Genomic DNA, 14,283 nt, shown 5'->3' with positions numbered 1-14,283 from the left:
CCATCATATCATTGATCACGTCAAGGTAACGCATGGACGCACACATGATCCACATGCTAACAAGCTAAGTTCATCCTGGACACTAACATGCCCGCGATTCTTCTTCACTATGTGCGCATCTGTCACACTCCCGATTAGCTTTGTTTAACTCGTGCGTTTGCAACTAAACCACCGATCATAGCATACAATACCATACCCACTTGCACGCATACCATCTCTATATATACAACGCCTGGCTAACTCGATCAGCACAGTTCATGCATTGACCTAATTAACTAACCCAGTTGCAAACGAAGCCCTGCATACAGATCTACCAGACTTGTTTCATTAATCACCGATCAACCAACCAACCAGCCAGCCAGCTTGCTAGGAAATCGATCAAGATCAAAGATCAGCTCGCACTCGCCGATCCATCGAGATTCGAGATGGCGTTGGACCAGCTGGAGGCGCAGGCGCGGTTCGTCGGTGTGGCGGCCGGGAATGCCGGCTTGGAGCTGGACGACCACCAGTCCCGGTGGGTGAGCCTGGTGCGGCGGCGGATGGAGTCCGCCGCCGAGGAGCTGGGCGCCGTGGCCAAGGTCTTCGACGTGCCCAAGCTGCTCCGGGCGACGAAGCCCGAGGCGTACACACCGCAGCACTTCGCGATCGGGCCGTACCACTACCAGCGGCCCGAGCTAAAGGATATGGAGCGCTACAAGCTCGCCGCGGCCAAGCGCGCCGAGAAGCTCTTCGCTGGTGACCGCAAGTTCGACGACCTCGTGCAGAAGTTCGTCGGCTTCAAGGAGAGGATCCGGGCACCCTACCACAGGTACAACGTCGCGCGAATTCAGTATCATCCTCTCAAACATGTACGCACATTTTCATGCCTGGAAATTACAAATGCATATAATATTAGTACATAACTAAACACGTATTCCCATCCACCACATACGAATTGGCCGCGATGAATTCGCCCTTCGTTCTCTTATTATTGCCGTGTGGAAAGAGATATCCGGAACGAGTGGCAAGAATGGGTTAGATGTAGACGTGGAAGAGCGATAGAAATCATGTAATCTTTTCTTTCTCTCCTTCTTGTGGTTTTGCGACCAACGCAGCTGCGTTGAGATCTCGCAGTAGATGTTGCTCGGCGCAAGGATCTTGCCTTGTGGCCGGTTCGGTCTCATCTGTAACACTTCTAAACGGCTGTGTGCATCCTGGTTATGCAGAGGTTGAGTGTAATGCTTAAAACTTTTTTGAGTAATAAAGTTTAATTATCGAAAAAATCTGTAACACACTAACACTTCTCTAGCTTAATTAATATAATGACTCGCAGATCTCCTGCGATGTTATCTAAAAAAAGAGAGATATCATCTTAGTTGTTTCATCAGTCTATATTTTGTCTTGAGAGTTTCATAAAAGAGGGTAACAGTTGACGTCGCAGAGATGAGCACAGCAATTTGACATTTCTAGCCAACCGTCACTAGTTGATCTAACGTAGCTTTCACGAAATAGTTAACTTTGTCAAGATAATGTAATCTAGTAGCATCGTTTTGGGCATGCGAATATAAGCCAATGCAACTTGTGAGATACTACTGCATCAAATATTAAATCAATTGCGGTACTATATCTGTATTGAGTAATTCTCTGAACTCTATCAGCTCTGTAAAAATAACTTTAACCCATCGATCATGCACACATGACTGTAGGTTCCTTGAGCTGAACGAGCAGACGCTGGCATGGATGATGGCCATCGACACGTGCTTCCTCCTGGACTTCCTGGAGAGCTACCATGTCGAAGAGGCCACCGACATGGTGTCCTCGGCGACCAACTGGATCAACGTCATGGTTCGCGACGCCATGATGCTTGAGAACCAGATCCCGCTCTTCCTCTTCGCCGGAGCGCTCGAGCTCCGCCACGCCTCCGAGGAGGTCGTGGCTGACGCCATGCATTCCGTCCTTGATCGGTTCATCAGGGAGGTGTGCCCCATCAAGACCACCGCGCTTGCCATTGCCGGCGACGTCGCCAAGTACGCGCACCTGCTGGAGCTCCTCTACCACTTCCTGGTGCCAGCCTCGGAAGTCTTCGCAGAGGACACGGCGGCGGAGCTCCCGCCGCTGTTCCCGGAGGAGCTCCTCTCCATGGACGCGCTCGAGCAGCAAATCCCGGACTACGACAAGGTGAAGCAGGCGTGCATGCAGGTGTCCAGCCTCAACATCGCGCCCGTGCGGTTCATCAAGAAGAACCTTATCTCAAAGCCGTTGAGCGCGGCATCGAGCCTCCCGGGGAAGATCATGAGCAAGGTACCGCTACTGGCGGTGCTGGCGCCGATGCTCGGGAAGCTGATGGCCTCGACGGACGTGGAGGCGCGGTTGAAGGGCGTAAACCTGGGAAGCATCGTGAACTCGCCTCTGGTGCAGGAGATCATGATCCCGTCCGTAGAGCAGCTGGCGGGCTGCGGCGTGCGGTTCGTGCCGGCGCCGGAGGGGATGGCAGGGATCGCCTTCGACGCGGCCACCGCGACACTGACCCTCCCGGTCGTCCGCCTCGACGGCAACACGGAGGTGATCCTACGCAACCTGGTGGCGTACGAGACCGCCGCCGTGCGCGGGCCGCTGGTGCTGGCGCGGTACACGGAGCTGATGAACGGCATCATCGACTCGGACAAGGACGTGAAAATCCTGAGAGAAAGTGGGATAATCTTTAACGGCATGAAGAGCGACAAGGAGGCGGCGGACATGTGGAACGGGATGTGCCGCGCGGTGCGGCCGAGCAAGGTGCCGCTGATGGACGGGGTGATCAGGGAAGTGAACGCGTACCGGAACAGGAAGGCATCCGTGAAAGCGAAGAGGCTTCTCAAGCGGTATGTGTTCCAGTCGTGGAAGATTCTCACGCTGCTCGCCGCCATCGTGCTCCTGCTCATGACGGCGCTGCAGACCTTCTGCTCGCTCTATGATTGCAAACAATGGTTCGGCGGCATACTACAGCTGCCGCAGCTGCCGGCCGCAACCGGAGGAGGGCAGTAGCCTCACTAGCCTACTTTGGTCTGTTGCCGTGGTATGTGCAGATTAAATTATACTCCATCCGATCCATTGTAAATGTTAGAGTGTTTTAAATTTAAATTAATATTATGGATCGTAGTAGTTTATTTCTATCTCCCCCAGAGTGTCCCATCCAACTAATCTGAGCCTTTGAAACAATATATCCAACGCCTCAAATCCCACACATCTTTGAACGGAGCGGACGGACGGACCACAACCGTCTCCAGCTCCACGAAATAATAAGATCGATCGTGCTGATCAAAACCGTTCCAAACGCCCCGCAACAGGACTCTCGCTGTCCTCTCGCCCTCGCCAGCACGACTTCTCGCCGTCCTCTCGCACTCGCCAGCACGACTTCTTGCCGTCCTCTCGCCCTCGCCAGCACGACTTCTCGCCGCCATTGTCGCCCAGTAGCAGTTCTCAACGTCCAGCACGCTTTCCTCTTGCTGTGCTTGCCCGGCAGCACTATCGCCGTCCTCTCGCTGCCATCGCCCTGCCGCACTATCGCCGTCCACGACACAGTCCTCTCGCCGCCATTGTCGCCCAGCAGCAGTTCTCAACGTCCAGCACGCTTTCCTCTTGCTGTGCTCGCCCGGCAGCACTATCGCCGTCCTCTCGCTGCCGTCGCCCTGCCGCACTATCGCCGTCCACGACACAGTCCTCTCGCCGTCGTCACACTGCTGCCCAATCGCCGTCCTCTCGCCACCGTCGCCCTGTTGCACTATCGCCGTCTAGGACACAGTCCTCTCGCCGTCGTCACACTGCTGCCCAATCGCCGTCCTCTCGCCGTCGTCGTCCTGCTGCACTAGACGGATGCCAAACGAACTCCACATCTTTCTTCGGGTTTCTTCACAAAATCGGCCCTGCAAATAGAACAAGCATCAGGTATCATATGCAAGAATCTTTCAGGTTCATTTGAATGTCCAACAAACATTTATCATGGTAGCCCCTGGTTGCTTCATATCTCCCACAATTTTTATACATTTGTTTCATGCTCATGCTATAAATATGTGGATATTTACAACAAGTAGGGTTGATCACAAAGTGCAAGAACCTCAGTTCATACCTCAATTCATGACAACTCTAAACTTTCATGGAAATATCAATACACGTACATTAGATTATCACTATCCACCAAAATCCTCACATTCAGCATACCACAAGTAACCATTCAATAATTTGCAAATGAATGTAGGGGGCATTGATAGCATCAAAGATGTGAACAAAAATATGTGTACCATATCTTAACCGGGATATAGAACACTACGGGAGAAGAGGATATTGCCGTGCAAGCAAAATACACGGCAAAGGGCATAATTTGCACGGCAAAGCCTTCGCCATGCAACTCCGCCCGGCAAAGTTCAGACGGCAACGTTTGCCTCGGCAAAGCGGTCATTGTCGTGCGTCCCACCAAACTGCACGGCAAAGGCTTTGCCGTGCATCGTTCGCTTTGCCGTGCGCCGCTCTCCTTTGCCGTGCGCCGTTCACTTTGCCGTGCGGCATGCTCTTTGCTGTGCACATTTGACCCGCGGTGGCAAAGAAATTCAAGAACAGTAAAAAAAAGGGCAAGCGCCGGCGCCGGCGAGCAGCCGGTGGCGAGCCACCAGTGGTAAGCTGGCGGCAGAGGAGGGCGTCGAGGCGGTGGCTGGCCGCGGAGGAGGGCGTCGAGGCCGGCAGCGCGGCGTCGGGCGGAGTTGGGGTGGCTGGCCGCGGAGGAGGGCGTCGAGGCCGGCAGCGCGGCGTCGGGCGGAGTTGGGTTGGCTGGCCGCGGAGGAGGGCGTCGAGGCCGGCAGCGCGGCGTCGGGCAGAGTTGGGTTGGCTGGCGGCGGAGGAGGGCGTCGAGGCCGGCGGCGCTGCGTCGGGTGGAGTGGGGTTGGCTGGCGGCGGAGGAGGGCGTCGAGGCGGTGGCTGGCGGCGGCGGAGCTGGGCGTCGACACCGGCGGAGCATCGGGCGTCCAGGCCAGCGAGTCCTCCGGTGGCCGCGCGTGCGGAGAGCCACGCTCCTCGCCAGCGCCGCCCTCCATCTTCCCGTCTCCCTGAGAGCTCTGTGCGTGTGCCTTGGTGCTCTGTGCGTGTGTGGAGAGAAAGGGAGAGAAAATGAATGAGAGAGAGTGTCACGGGTGGGTGCTGGTGGTGGAGTGGTGGTGGTGGGCCAGGAATTGGGTGTGCCATGTCATCTATCCGTGTGACTATCTATCTCAGCCGTTCAACACAGACGTGATCCTACGGTCCGTATTACTGCAATCTTTGCCGTGCGTTTTTTCAAAAGTGCTCGGCAAAGACAATCTTTGCCGTGCGTGGTCTCTTTGCCGTGCGCTTCGATTTTCTTTGCCGTGCGAAATTTCTTTGCCGTGCGTCTCCCGTTCCTTTTGCCGTGCGTTTTTGGCGTCGTTTGCCGTGCAACCGTCTTTGCCGTGCGTTTACCTAAACTTTGCCGTGCGGCAAATATTTACCGTGCGTTTTACTATTCCCGGACGGCAAAGCCGGCTTTGCTGTGCAAGCCGCGCACGGCAATGACCCCGTGGACGGCAGTGGCATTTTTTCCGGTAGTGGAAGATTTCAATATAGTTTTTGCATCAAACTAAATCTCATCTTTTTTTTTTTGCATCATATTCTTGATTCCTCTACCTTTTCACAAAGGGAGTCAACTGGTAATCCAGTGTTAATAATTACTCTTGCCATTACTGGGATGGGTTAATACTCTTAATCTATCAAGTATATGTATAACATACTATAATCTGAAACCCTTTATATTGTGAAAGAATGTCTTTCTCATCCCTCTAGATGATGGGAAATAAAATTTTCAGATCTGGATAATGTGAACTCAGTGAGTACATTACCACTAAATATTACTTATCAATGTGTTACGTATCGATTACCTGATTGTCACCCATGTACTCACGCTGGGTTCTACAAGAATTTGATAGAACATTTGCAGGAAAGTCACCCAAATTACAGTCAAAACCACCTTTTAATTTCTGCAGTTCCCTGGATGTCCTGCAGTCGCGCAATGTGATTGAATTGAAGAAAGTTCTCATGCTATCACCGCTGAATTGACTGAATTATATGCATATATTTATTTGCCAAAAAAATCGAGAAAGCTGTCACCATTGAATTGATCTTTGGTAAGCATCAAAATTTCAGGTGAGGGAAATTACCTTTTTAATTTGTGCATCCTTCTCTCTCAAAGATGAGACATGACTTGTGCAGGAGGCTGACTCCGGCTCTTTCAGTTCATTTTCTAATCTTGCAAGCTCTCTGTCTACATGTTTCAGTACTGCCTTGTCAGACAACACTACATTGACCTTTGCATTTGTAACTACCTCCTTTGCGCAAGTAGCAAAAATGAGTGTATTCCTGGATTGTTAGGTTATATTCCTGGAAGAAATGATTACTATCATATAAAACAAAAGGTACTCTACCCCTGGAAGGTATATATGCAGTTTAGGTTTTGCAATAATCTAGATTTGCAGGTCACATTAACAAATATTAATCTATATGCCTCTGCTTAACAAATTCTAAATAAAAACTTAATGTCGCAACAATTGGAATCCTTTACAAAATGCCACGTAGCTTTCTTTCATGTTAATTCCTATCAAAATATATAATACCCAACAGTTGCTTGTCAAAGCTGACAATAAAATAGGCATCCAACTGAAGTTTTATTAGGCTAGGTGATTATATAAAATCTAGATATAGCCAGATCTAAATTTACAATAATACAAAAGGACACAAAGCTATCAGAATTAGATGACAGGTGTAATCCTCACCAATGAGGGGTAACCTAACAGCATTTCATGAAAATCAAGCTAAATACAGACTGAACTCACTCTTACCTGCTGAAAATATACTGGTAACGTGATATTTCCACAAAATCCTGGAACCCTAACTATATCCTTGTGGGGTGGCCAATTGATGTCATCTTACTGCGATCAAAACCACAGAGTATGTTCAAACTAAAGTTAACCATACTCGGGTGTCATTGCTTGTATCAATAAGCAGAAAGTGCCATATGGATATGTAATGGTGACTGATGTCAATCAGTTACCTATATATGCAAATATAAATTATAGCTAAAGATACAGTATTTCACAATTATTCATTGATACTATTACAATTTGCTGGCTGGCAGTTTTAATGCCTCTTAATTTTAAAGGGTAGAGGAACCTAAATTTGGTATGGCATCTTCCTCACGGGCTCCATTCCAAGATATAACCAACGGGCAAAGTCAAGGTAGCTGACAGAACGCGCAATATTTAGTAAGATCGTTATTATTTCACATTCGTTATTATCTGACATACTAACTTCTCATGTGTATGCAGATTCTAAAGAGGTCAAAAGGCAGAGGGATAGGGAGCGGTATGCAAATAAAAAATATGAGATTTTAAAACGCCGACATGAACTACGGGATCTTAAAAAACAGGCAACCGCCCCTGTTAATGATGAAAACATACCATGCTCTACACAGGCCACCAGAATATCTGGAGTCACCCAGGCTACTAAAGAAGGTCATGTGTTCTATGCTTCCAACATATATGTGCCATGTTAGAAATGCTAAATTTGTAGGTGCAACTACTTACAGGTATGGCGACACATGTTCACGAGTATGCATCTCAGGTGGGCGGTGACGATGAGTCCGCTTGGTTCCATACAAATGAAGCATGCCAGCTGCAACCAAAACCAGGAGCACAAATACATGTTGTTACCACTCAGTCCAATATTGCAGGGGCAGGTTCACACAACCGATTATCTGGTAATATATTTGTCTGCATCATGTTTTATTAAATTGAACAATTAAAAATGCTCTACAATCTAATCTCACAATGTTCATGTGTTCATATTTTGGGATGCAATCTCATCATTATTATGTCACATACTAAAGTGAGATGTGTATGCAGATTCTAAAGAGCTCAGAAGGCAGAGGGATAGGGAGCGGTATGCAAATAATAAAGATGAGATCTTAAAACGCCGACGTGAATTACGGGAGCTTAAAAAACAGCCATACGCCGCTAACAATGAGGAAAACATACCATGCTCTACACAGGTCACCACAATATCTAGAGTCACACAGATACTGAAGAAGGTCATGTCTTCTATACTTCCAACATATACGTGCCATGTTATTTCAAAGGCTGATTTCGCAGCTACAAATACTTACAGATATGGCGCCACATGTGCAGCACTATACATCTCAACTGGGCGATGACAATGAGTCCGATTGTTTGCACAGAAATGAAGCATGGCAAATGCAAGCAAAACCAGGAGGAAATACACCTATTCTTGTCGCCCAATCCAATATTACTGGGGCAGGTTCACTCAGCCAAATATCGGGTAATATATTCTTGGGCCTCTTGTTTAATTTATTTCAGCAAGTATATATGCTCTACATCACACTTGTGCGAGTGTGATGCGAGTGTGATGATGTGACAGTGTGTTTATGGAAATTCTCTGACAATTATGTTTTATTACTGGTCCTGTGACAGACCTAACAAACAATCGCGTATGCCCAAGCCAAGGCCGCCCAAAACGCACTAACATGTCATGGTATGCTCGAATGTCTGAAGAAAATAAAGCTGAGTATCAACAGAGACAGCGTATAGCCCACCAACAAAAGATAGATGCGGCAAGGAGTGGACTCGACGGGTCTCAACCACCAGCTACTTATATACCGAGTTCACCGCATACCCCAATGAGCAACGTGACTCAAAGGCCATGCTGCGAGTCAGCTATGGGGCATGTGTCCACATCTGCAAATTTTCATGGGCAAGAGAGTTTTGTAGCAAAAAGTGCAGATCCTCATAAGAGACGGTATCAACGCAGGGAAAAATACTCGCTCATGACGGATGAACAGAGGGAAGAATATTTGCGCAATAACCGCAAGTATAAGCATTGCAGAAGGGAAAGCGGGACACTGTTTGACCACAACGATACTATACATGTCAAAAATAGCTCCGCATCTAGCCCACGAACCAATGCTGCCATGCACGCACAATAATCTGAGCCAGGTATTGTTGCTGTACTAATGTTCATGTCCATACCAGTTAGTTCTCTCCATGTATTATTGTACAACGGAATTAATATTCAGAACTGCTTGTGCATATCATTCATTTATTGCGTTTGTAAACTGATATTTATCAATTGTTATGCTATTTAATACAGATCCAGGTGAGACAAACATTACTGATGAATCTGATCCTCCGGGGATTTTTGAACCAGTTGAACAAGATGCTAGGTTCGAAGGTAAAATAGCATAACGAATTGTGCACATTTTTATAAGGCCTCATATATACATTAAGCCAATTTAACTTGTTTTGCACACAGAAAACACGGAAACCATGCAAGAGGAAGAAACAGTGCTTGATGATGATGAAGAGTGCAGGATTTTTACTGGTCTAGGTAACTCATAACAATAATTAATTTTTTATAACTATTAAATTCTGGTCAGAATAAGTGCCGCATCTACTAAATTACTATTTGTTATGCTTGTGCAAGTGATGTATTTGATTCGTACCGATTGACAACTGATGTGCCTCAGAGTGAACAGAATGATGATTCTTATGACTTCATGTACCACAATCTGCCAAAGAAGCATCATGTTTTGAAAACAGTACCAGACTGCATCCATTGTGGAGCAATGAAGCTACAATATGAGGGCCCTGCTTTCTGTTGCAGAAAAGGAAAAGTCAAGATAGCTACCCCTGAAGTTCCTCAAGAGTTGCGCCGTTTGTTTACAAGTTAGGTTGATGCTGATGCGAAATATTTCAGAAAGCATATTCGATATTTCAACACCCACTTCTCCTTCACAAGCCTTGGAGTGACCCTCGACAAGACCATCAGCAGTGCGGCGAGAACCGGTGTGTATACATTTCGTGCACAAGGGGCACTATATTATAAAATGGATGATCTGGTGCCAGGTGATAAAGGACCTAGACATCTCCAGCTCTACTTCTATGATACAGATGTAACCTTGGAACATAGAGTGAAGCGGTCTCCAGATCTTGATATCAATATCATACGGGCCATTCTGGAGATACTAAAGGACAACCCCTATGTGAAGACCTTTAAAAGCTGTGGATCTGTTCCGAACCTGGAAGAATATAGAATATCCCTTAACACGGACATAAGACTGGACCAGAGAAGGTACAATGTCCCCATAGCTTCACAGGTGGCCGCGATGTGGGTTGAAGGTAGTGACCCGCAAAACACTTTTGATAGGCAGGTTGTCGTGCATGGCAAAGGGGACCGTCCTATATTTATTAGAGCTTACTATGGTTGCTATGATCCTTTGGCGTATCCATTATTCTTCCCGAGAGGGGAGACGGGGTGGAACCGTCGGATACCATATGAGATACCACGTAAAGTCACTTAGCAAGGGGACAAAGAGGATGACACAGAGCGTGAACCCTTGCAAGATCTAGACCAAAGTTCCAATGTACATCTGGAAGAAAACACGGATGAGGTAGCAGGTAATTATCCCCATGCTGACAAAACAAGTTTCACTTTTTAATGATTCTTAATAACGATCGACGATTAATCATTTTCTCATCCATGTTCCAGATGATGAAGATGACCAGGATGAAGAGGACCAGGATGATGGTGAAAACGGAGGTAAAAGAAAATTTGTTAGCGCCAGGGAGTACTATTGCTTCAAGCTACAAGTTAGGAAAGGACTTTTCAACATTATATTGTTCGGTGCACGCGAGCTCCAGCAATGGGCTGTCAACATGTACATAAAGTGTGAGACTATGAGACTTGATTTTTTCTCCAATCCTAAGAGTCAGAAGCGCATTCATGCTGATTTATACCAGGTATCATATCGTCTCCATGTTATATCACACACGCACCGCCTCCCCTACGCATGTCAATTAACAGGACAATGATGTTTTGATTGTTTTATTAATGAAGGGTGTTGTTGACGTCATGTATGCTGGCGAGACACGTGGTAAGCATGTTGGTAGGAGAATTGTGCTACCGCGGACTTTTCCAGGAGGTGATAGAGACATGCAGCGAAGATTCCTCAATGCGATGGCGTTAGTCCAGCGGTTTGGGAAGCCTGATTACTTTATCACAATCACTTGCAACCCACACTGGGAGGAGATTACATCCAAACTTGAACCCGGACAGACACCACAAGACCGTCCAGACCTTGTGGCGAGAGTATACAGGGCACCAGAGGTATATATTATTAAACATAAGGATACCATCATTTTCCTCGGACCGGATTAATCGGATTTTATTTATGGGAGAAGATTAGGAAGATACGCCTTACGCGTAATATGAGGGCACTGACAGATTAGTTTTACATGCATACCATGTTGATCCAACAAAAATATATTGTATTAGGATTTTTCCACACGTTAATCCAACAAAAATAAATGGCAAAGTTAATTAACATACCTAAAAATAAATGTCACATTTAGCCACACGTTAGAAGCGGTCAGACAGACTCAACATATAATTCTAACCGTGTGACTTGGCCAAGTCAGAGTTAGTTACAAGTTGCATGTATGCTTCTGGTAGCCGAGTAATGTGTGAGTGGACTGGGTTAGTGAATGTGTGGGTTAGCTGTTGCTCATGCATGCCTCTGTGGGTCTATTTAAGGGAGCCGTGAGAACATTCTTTCTGACAAGACAAACAGAAGGAGAAAAGCCGAGGCTGCTGAGAGGAAAAAGAAGAGGATCTGATTAGAAGCTCTAGGTATGACATATATTTCCAATGGTACTTTGTGATTTTGTTGATAGATCAAATCGAGGTAGCAAGTATCTTTTTAGAAGTAACAAGGAATTTAATTCTGAATATTGTCTTTTCTGGCCATTACACAAATTCCTAGATCTGTATAGCAATTGTCCTCATGCTACCATTACATTGTGCTGCGTTTTTCCTTTTTTACCACACCAGAATCATGAAAAATAATAGTATATGCGGCCAGCTTTTGAAGTCTATTTGGTTCGTTATTTCCTCCTAAATTGAATAGGTACAATTGTTTTTATTAATAATTATACACACTTTTCTAAATGAGCAGATATGGATGAGTATGACGTCTTCGTTTACCAAATGGATCAATCACCGGTATTCTTGTGTACACAAAATCTGCATACATGACTACATTATATCGACTAGGTGCTAGCTTCATGTTTTATGTACTAACAAATCTTATTATGTAGATATCGCGGGAGTTATCATGTATGTTGGCCCAATTGACCACGACACATATTTCCCTCTAGGAATGAGGGAATTAGCAGTGGTGGACTCCAATGATCGTACTGTGTTCCTCCGGTTTTTAGATGAACTAGCTGACAGCCATAGAGAACAACTATTTTTTGGGGAAAGGCATTATTCATTCCTAATGGCAACCTTTATGGAAGTTGACCAAGCGTCGAGTAAGTCTGAACTATAATAAGTGCTATATACCAAATCCATTTCTCACTTGTACTTACTCGATGTTTTCATAAATAGGAAGCCTTTTAAGTACAGCAGCAACAACAATCACATTTCATCGGTGCTTAGCATGTCATCAGTTTGACATGCTTGAAGGTGACTGTAGTTTTTCTATTACTATTTCACCAATCTCGATAACTATATGTCCTAATTAGTCATGTTGTAGGTGTGCGCAAACGAATTCATAATGATTCAGCTTACGGTGAAGCGGTAAAAAATGTTGTACTTCATAGGAGGGATGCTCAAAATCCAGCCAACGAGTACAACACAGTTCATCTACCTGCTGAAGCTTCTTCGATCAAATACATGTACAACTATCTGAAGCGCAGTACACCCGGCACATCGCCAGATAAAGTTGACAAGTAGGAAGTTGATTAGGCATGTATGTCCAGAATCAATAATTCTTTAGAAAGGGATGGTGTTTTAAGCGAGTTATTCTATCCTTTGTTGTAATAATAAATATAACATGTTGTTATATTCACAAGATGCTCCATTCCGTATCTACTATTTTCACATCTTGCAAACCATCCAGAACATCTCCACTAAATAAATGGATGCAAAAACTTTGTACCTGTAGTGCTTCTCTTGTACATGAATGCGCGTGTATGTATATGGAGAAGGGAAATAAGCCTTTAGAATGCTTGATTATTCCAACACGAAAAGGGTGCTGTTTTAAAGACTATTTGTTTCCTTTATTCAGAAGTTGGTACTGTGCTATCAGGTTGGTTTGGAGCCAACTGTTTTGTACCAACACATAGTGATTTTGTTTTGTAATGTAATAATTGGACTGTCCGTAATAAAAGGGTATGAAGTATCAAGAAACAAACAAAGTAGGTAGACAAGTGTGCATACCAATGCAGGCCGAATGCTGACAGGTCCGTTTAGTCCATGATATCAAAACTCCTCAAATCTAAAATCATGTAACATCGAAACACCACTTTCCCTTAATATGATGCAATAGTAGATATGATAATGCTTTCGAAAAGTAGATATGGTAACTTAAAAAACATGAAACTTTATACCTGACAATCCAAGGTAGACAAACCAGCCGTTACATGAAACTTCATATTCATTTCCTTCTCCAACGGTTGCAATTCGTGATGCCAAAACAAATCTCTAACCTAATAAGAAATCAAGGACATAAATAAATTGATATTTACCGTCAAAAACCTTGGAAAAAAATAAATATATATGTGGAACCGAGAGATCGATAAACTAAAAAAGTAGAATGCCCAATTTAATCATTTAATATATTATAACGGCATTTGTGTACATGGGGTATAAGAAAAGGCAAATAAGAAAGGCAATGTCTACAACTACGTGGGGTATAAAAAAAAGGCAAAAATAAAAACGAGGGGCCAGAGATAAATCAGCCGGATAGAGCAATAAAAATAGTGTACGCTAGAGATATGGACAGTTTGTTATACAAGTACGATTCCCTAGGAGAAAAAAAAACCCAGTTGCCTCACGATCTGGCTGTAGCTATTGCCGCATCCCCACTCTCCTCCACCTCCACCTCGATCGATAAGGGACTCCAGACTCCCACCAACGTGGGCAACTACAACTCTACAGCAACCGCCAGAAGTCGTCACCACGATACTCTTCCCTACCACAATCGCCGCATCCACAGTCTCCTCCACCTCGCCGGCCTCCTCCACCTCAAGATTGTCCACTCGCCCTACGAATCTGGCCGTGTTGCATCATTCTCAATGTCTGGGGCGACATCCCCGATGTCCTCTGCGGATCAATCTCCACCCAGATTCGGTGCTATTGTCCATGCTATCAATGCGGTAATAATATATATCTCTGTAACTTCATAGTTTGCAA

The 14,283-nt window shown here is 45.6% G+C and overlaps 1 protein-coding gene and 1 long non-coding RNA gene across 2 annotated transcripts; both read left to right on the top strand.

The window, feature by feature from the left end:
- Positions 1-425: 425 nt before the first annotated feature.
- Positions 426-3,131, top strand: LOC127314703 (putative UPF0481 protein At3g02645). Its single transcript, XM_051345221.2, has 2 exons — positions 426-808; positions 1,686-3,131. The coding sequence occupies exons 1-2, from the start codon at positions 426-428 to the stop codon at positions 3,001-3,003; spliced, it is 1,701 nt and encodes a 566-aa protein (XP_051201181.1). The 3' UTR covers positions 3,004-3,131.
- Positions 3,132-12,130: 8,999 nt separating this feature from the next.
- On the top strand, positions 12,131-12,669 carry LOC127315695 (uncharacterized). Its single transcript, XR_011747921.1, has 3 exons — positions 12,131-12,398; positions 12,475-12,552; positions 12,623-12,669. It is a non-coding gene; the product is annotated as an uncharacterized lncRNA (long non-coding RNA).
- The last annotated feature ends 1,614 nt before the right edge of the window (positions 12,670-14,283 follow it).

Source organism: Lolium perenne, chromosome 7 (assembly GCF_019359855.2).
Source record: "Lolium perenne isolate Kyuss_39 chromosome 7, Kyuss_2.0, whole genome shotgun sequence".
Classification (NCBI taxonomy): domain Eukaryota; kingdom Viridiplantae; phylum Streptophyta; class Magnoliopsida; order Poales; family Poaceae; genus Lolium; species Lolium perenne.
Note: the sequence above shows the minus strand (reverse complement) of the source record. Positions and strands in the feature narration are given on the sequence as shown.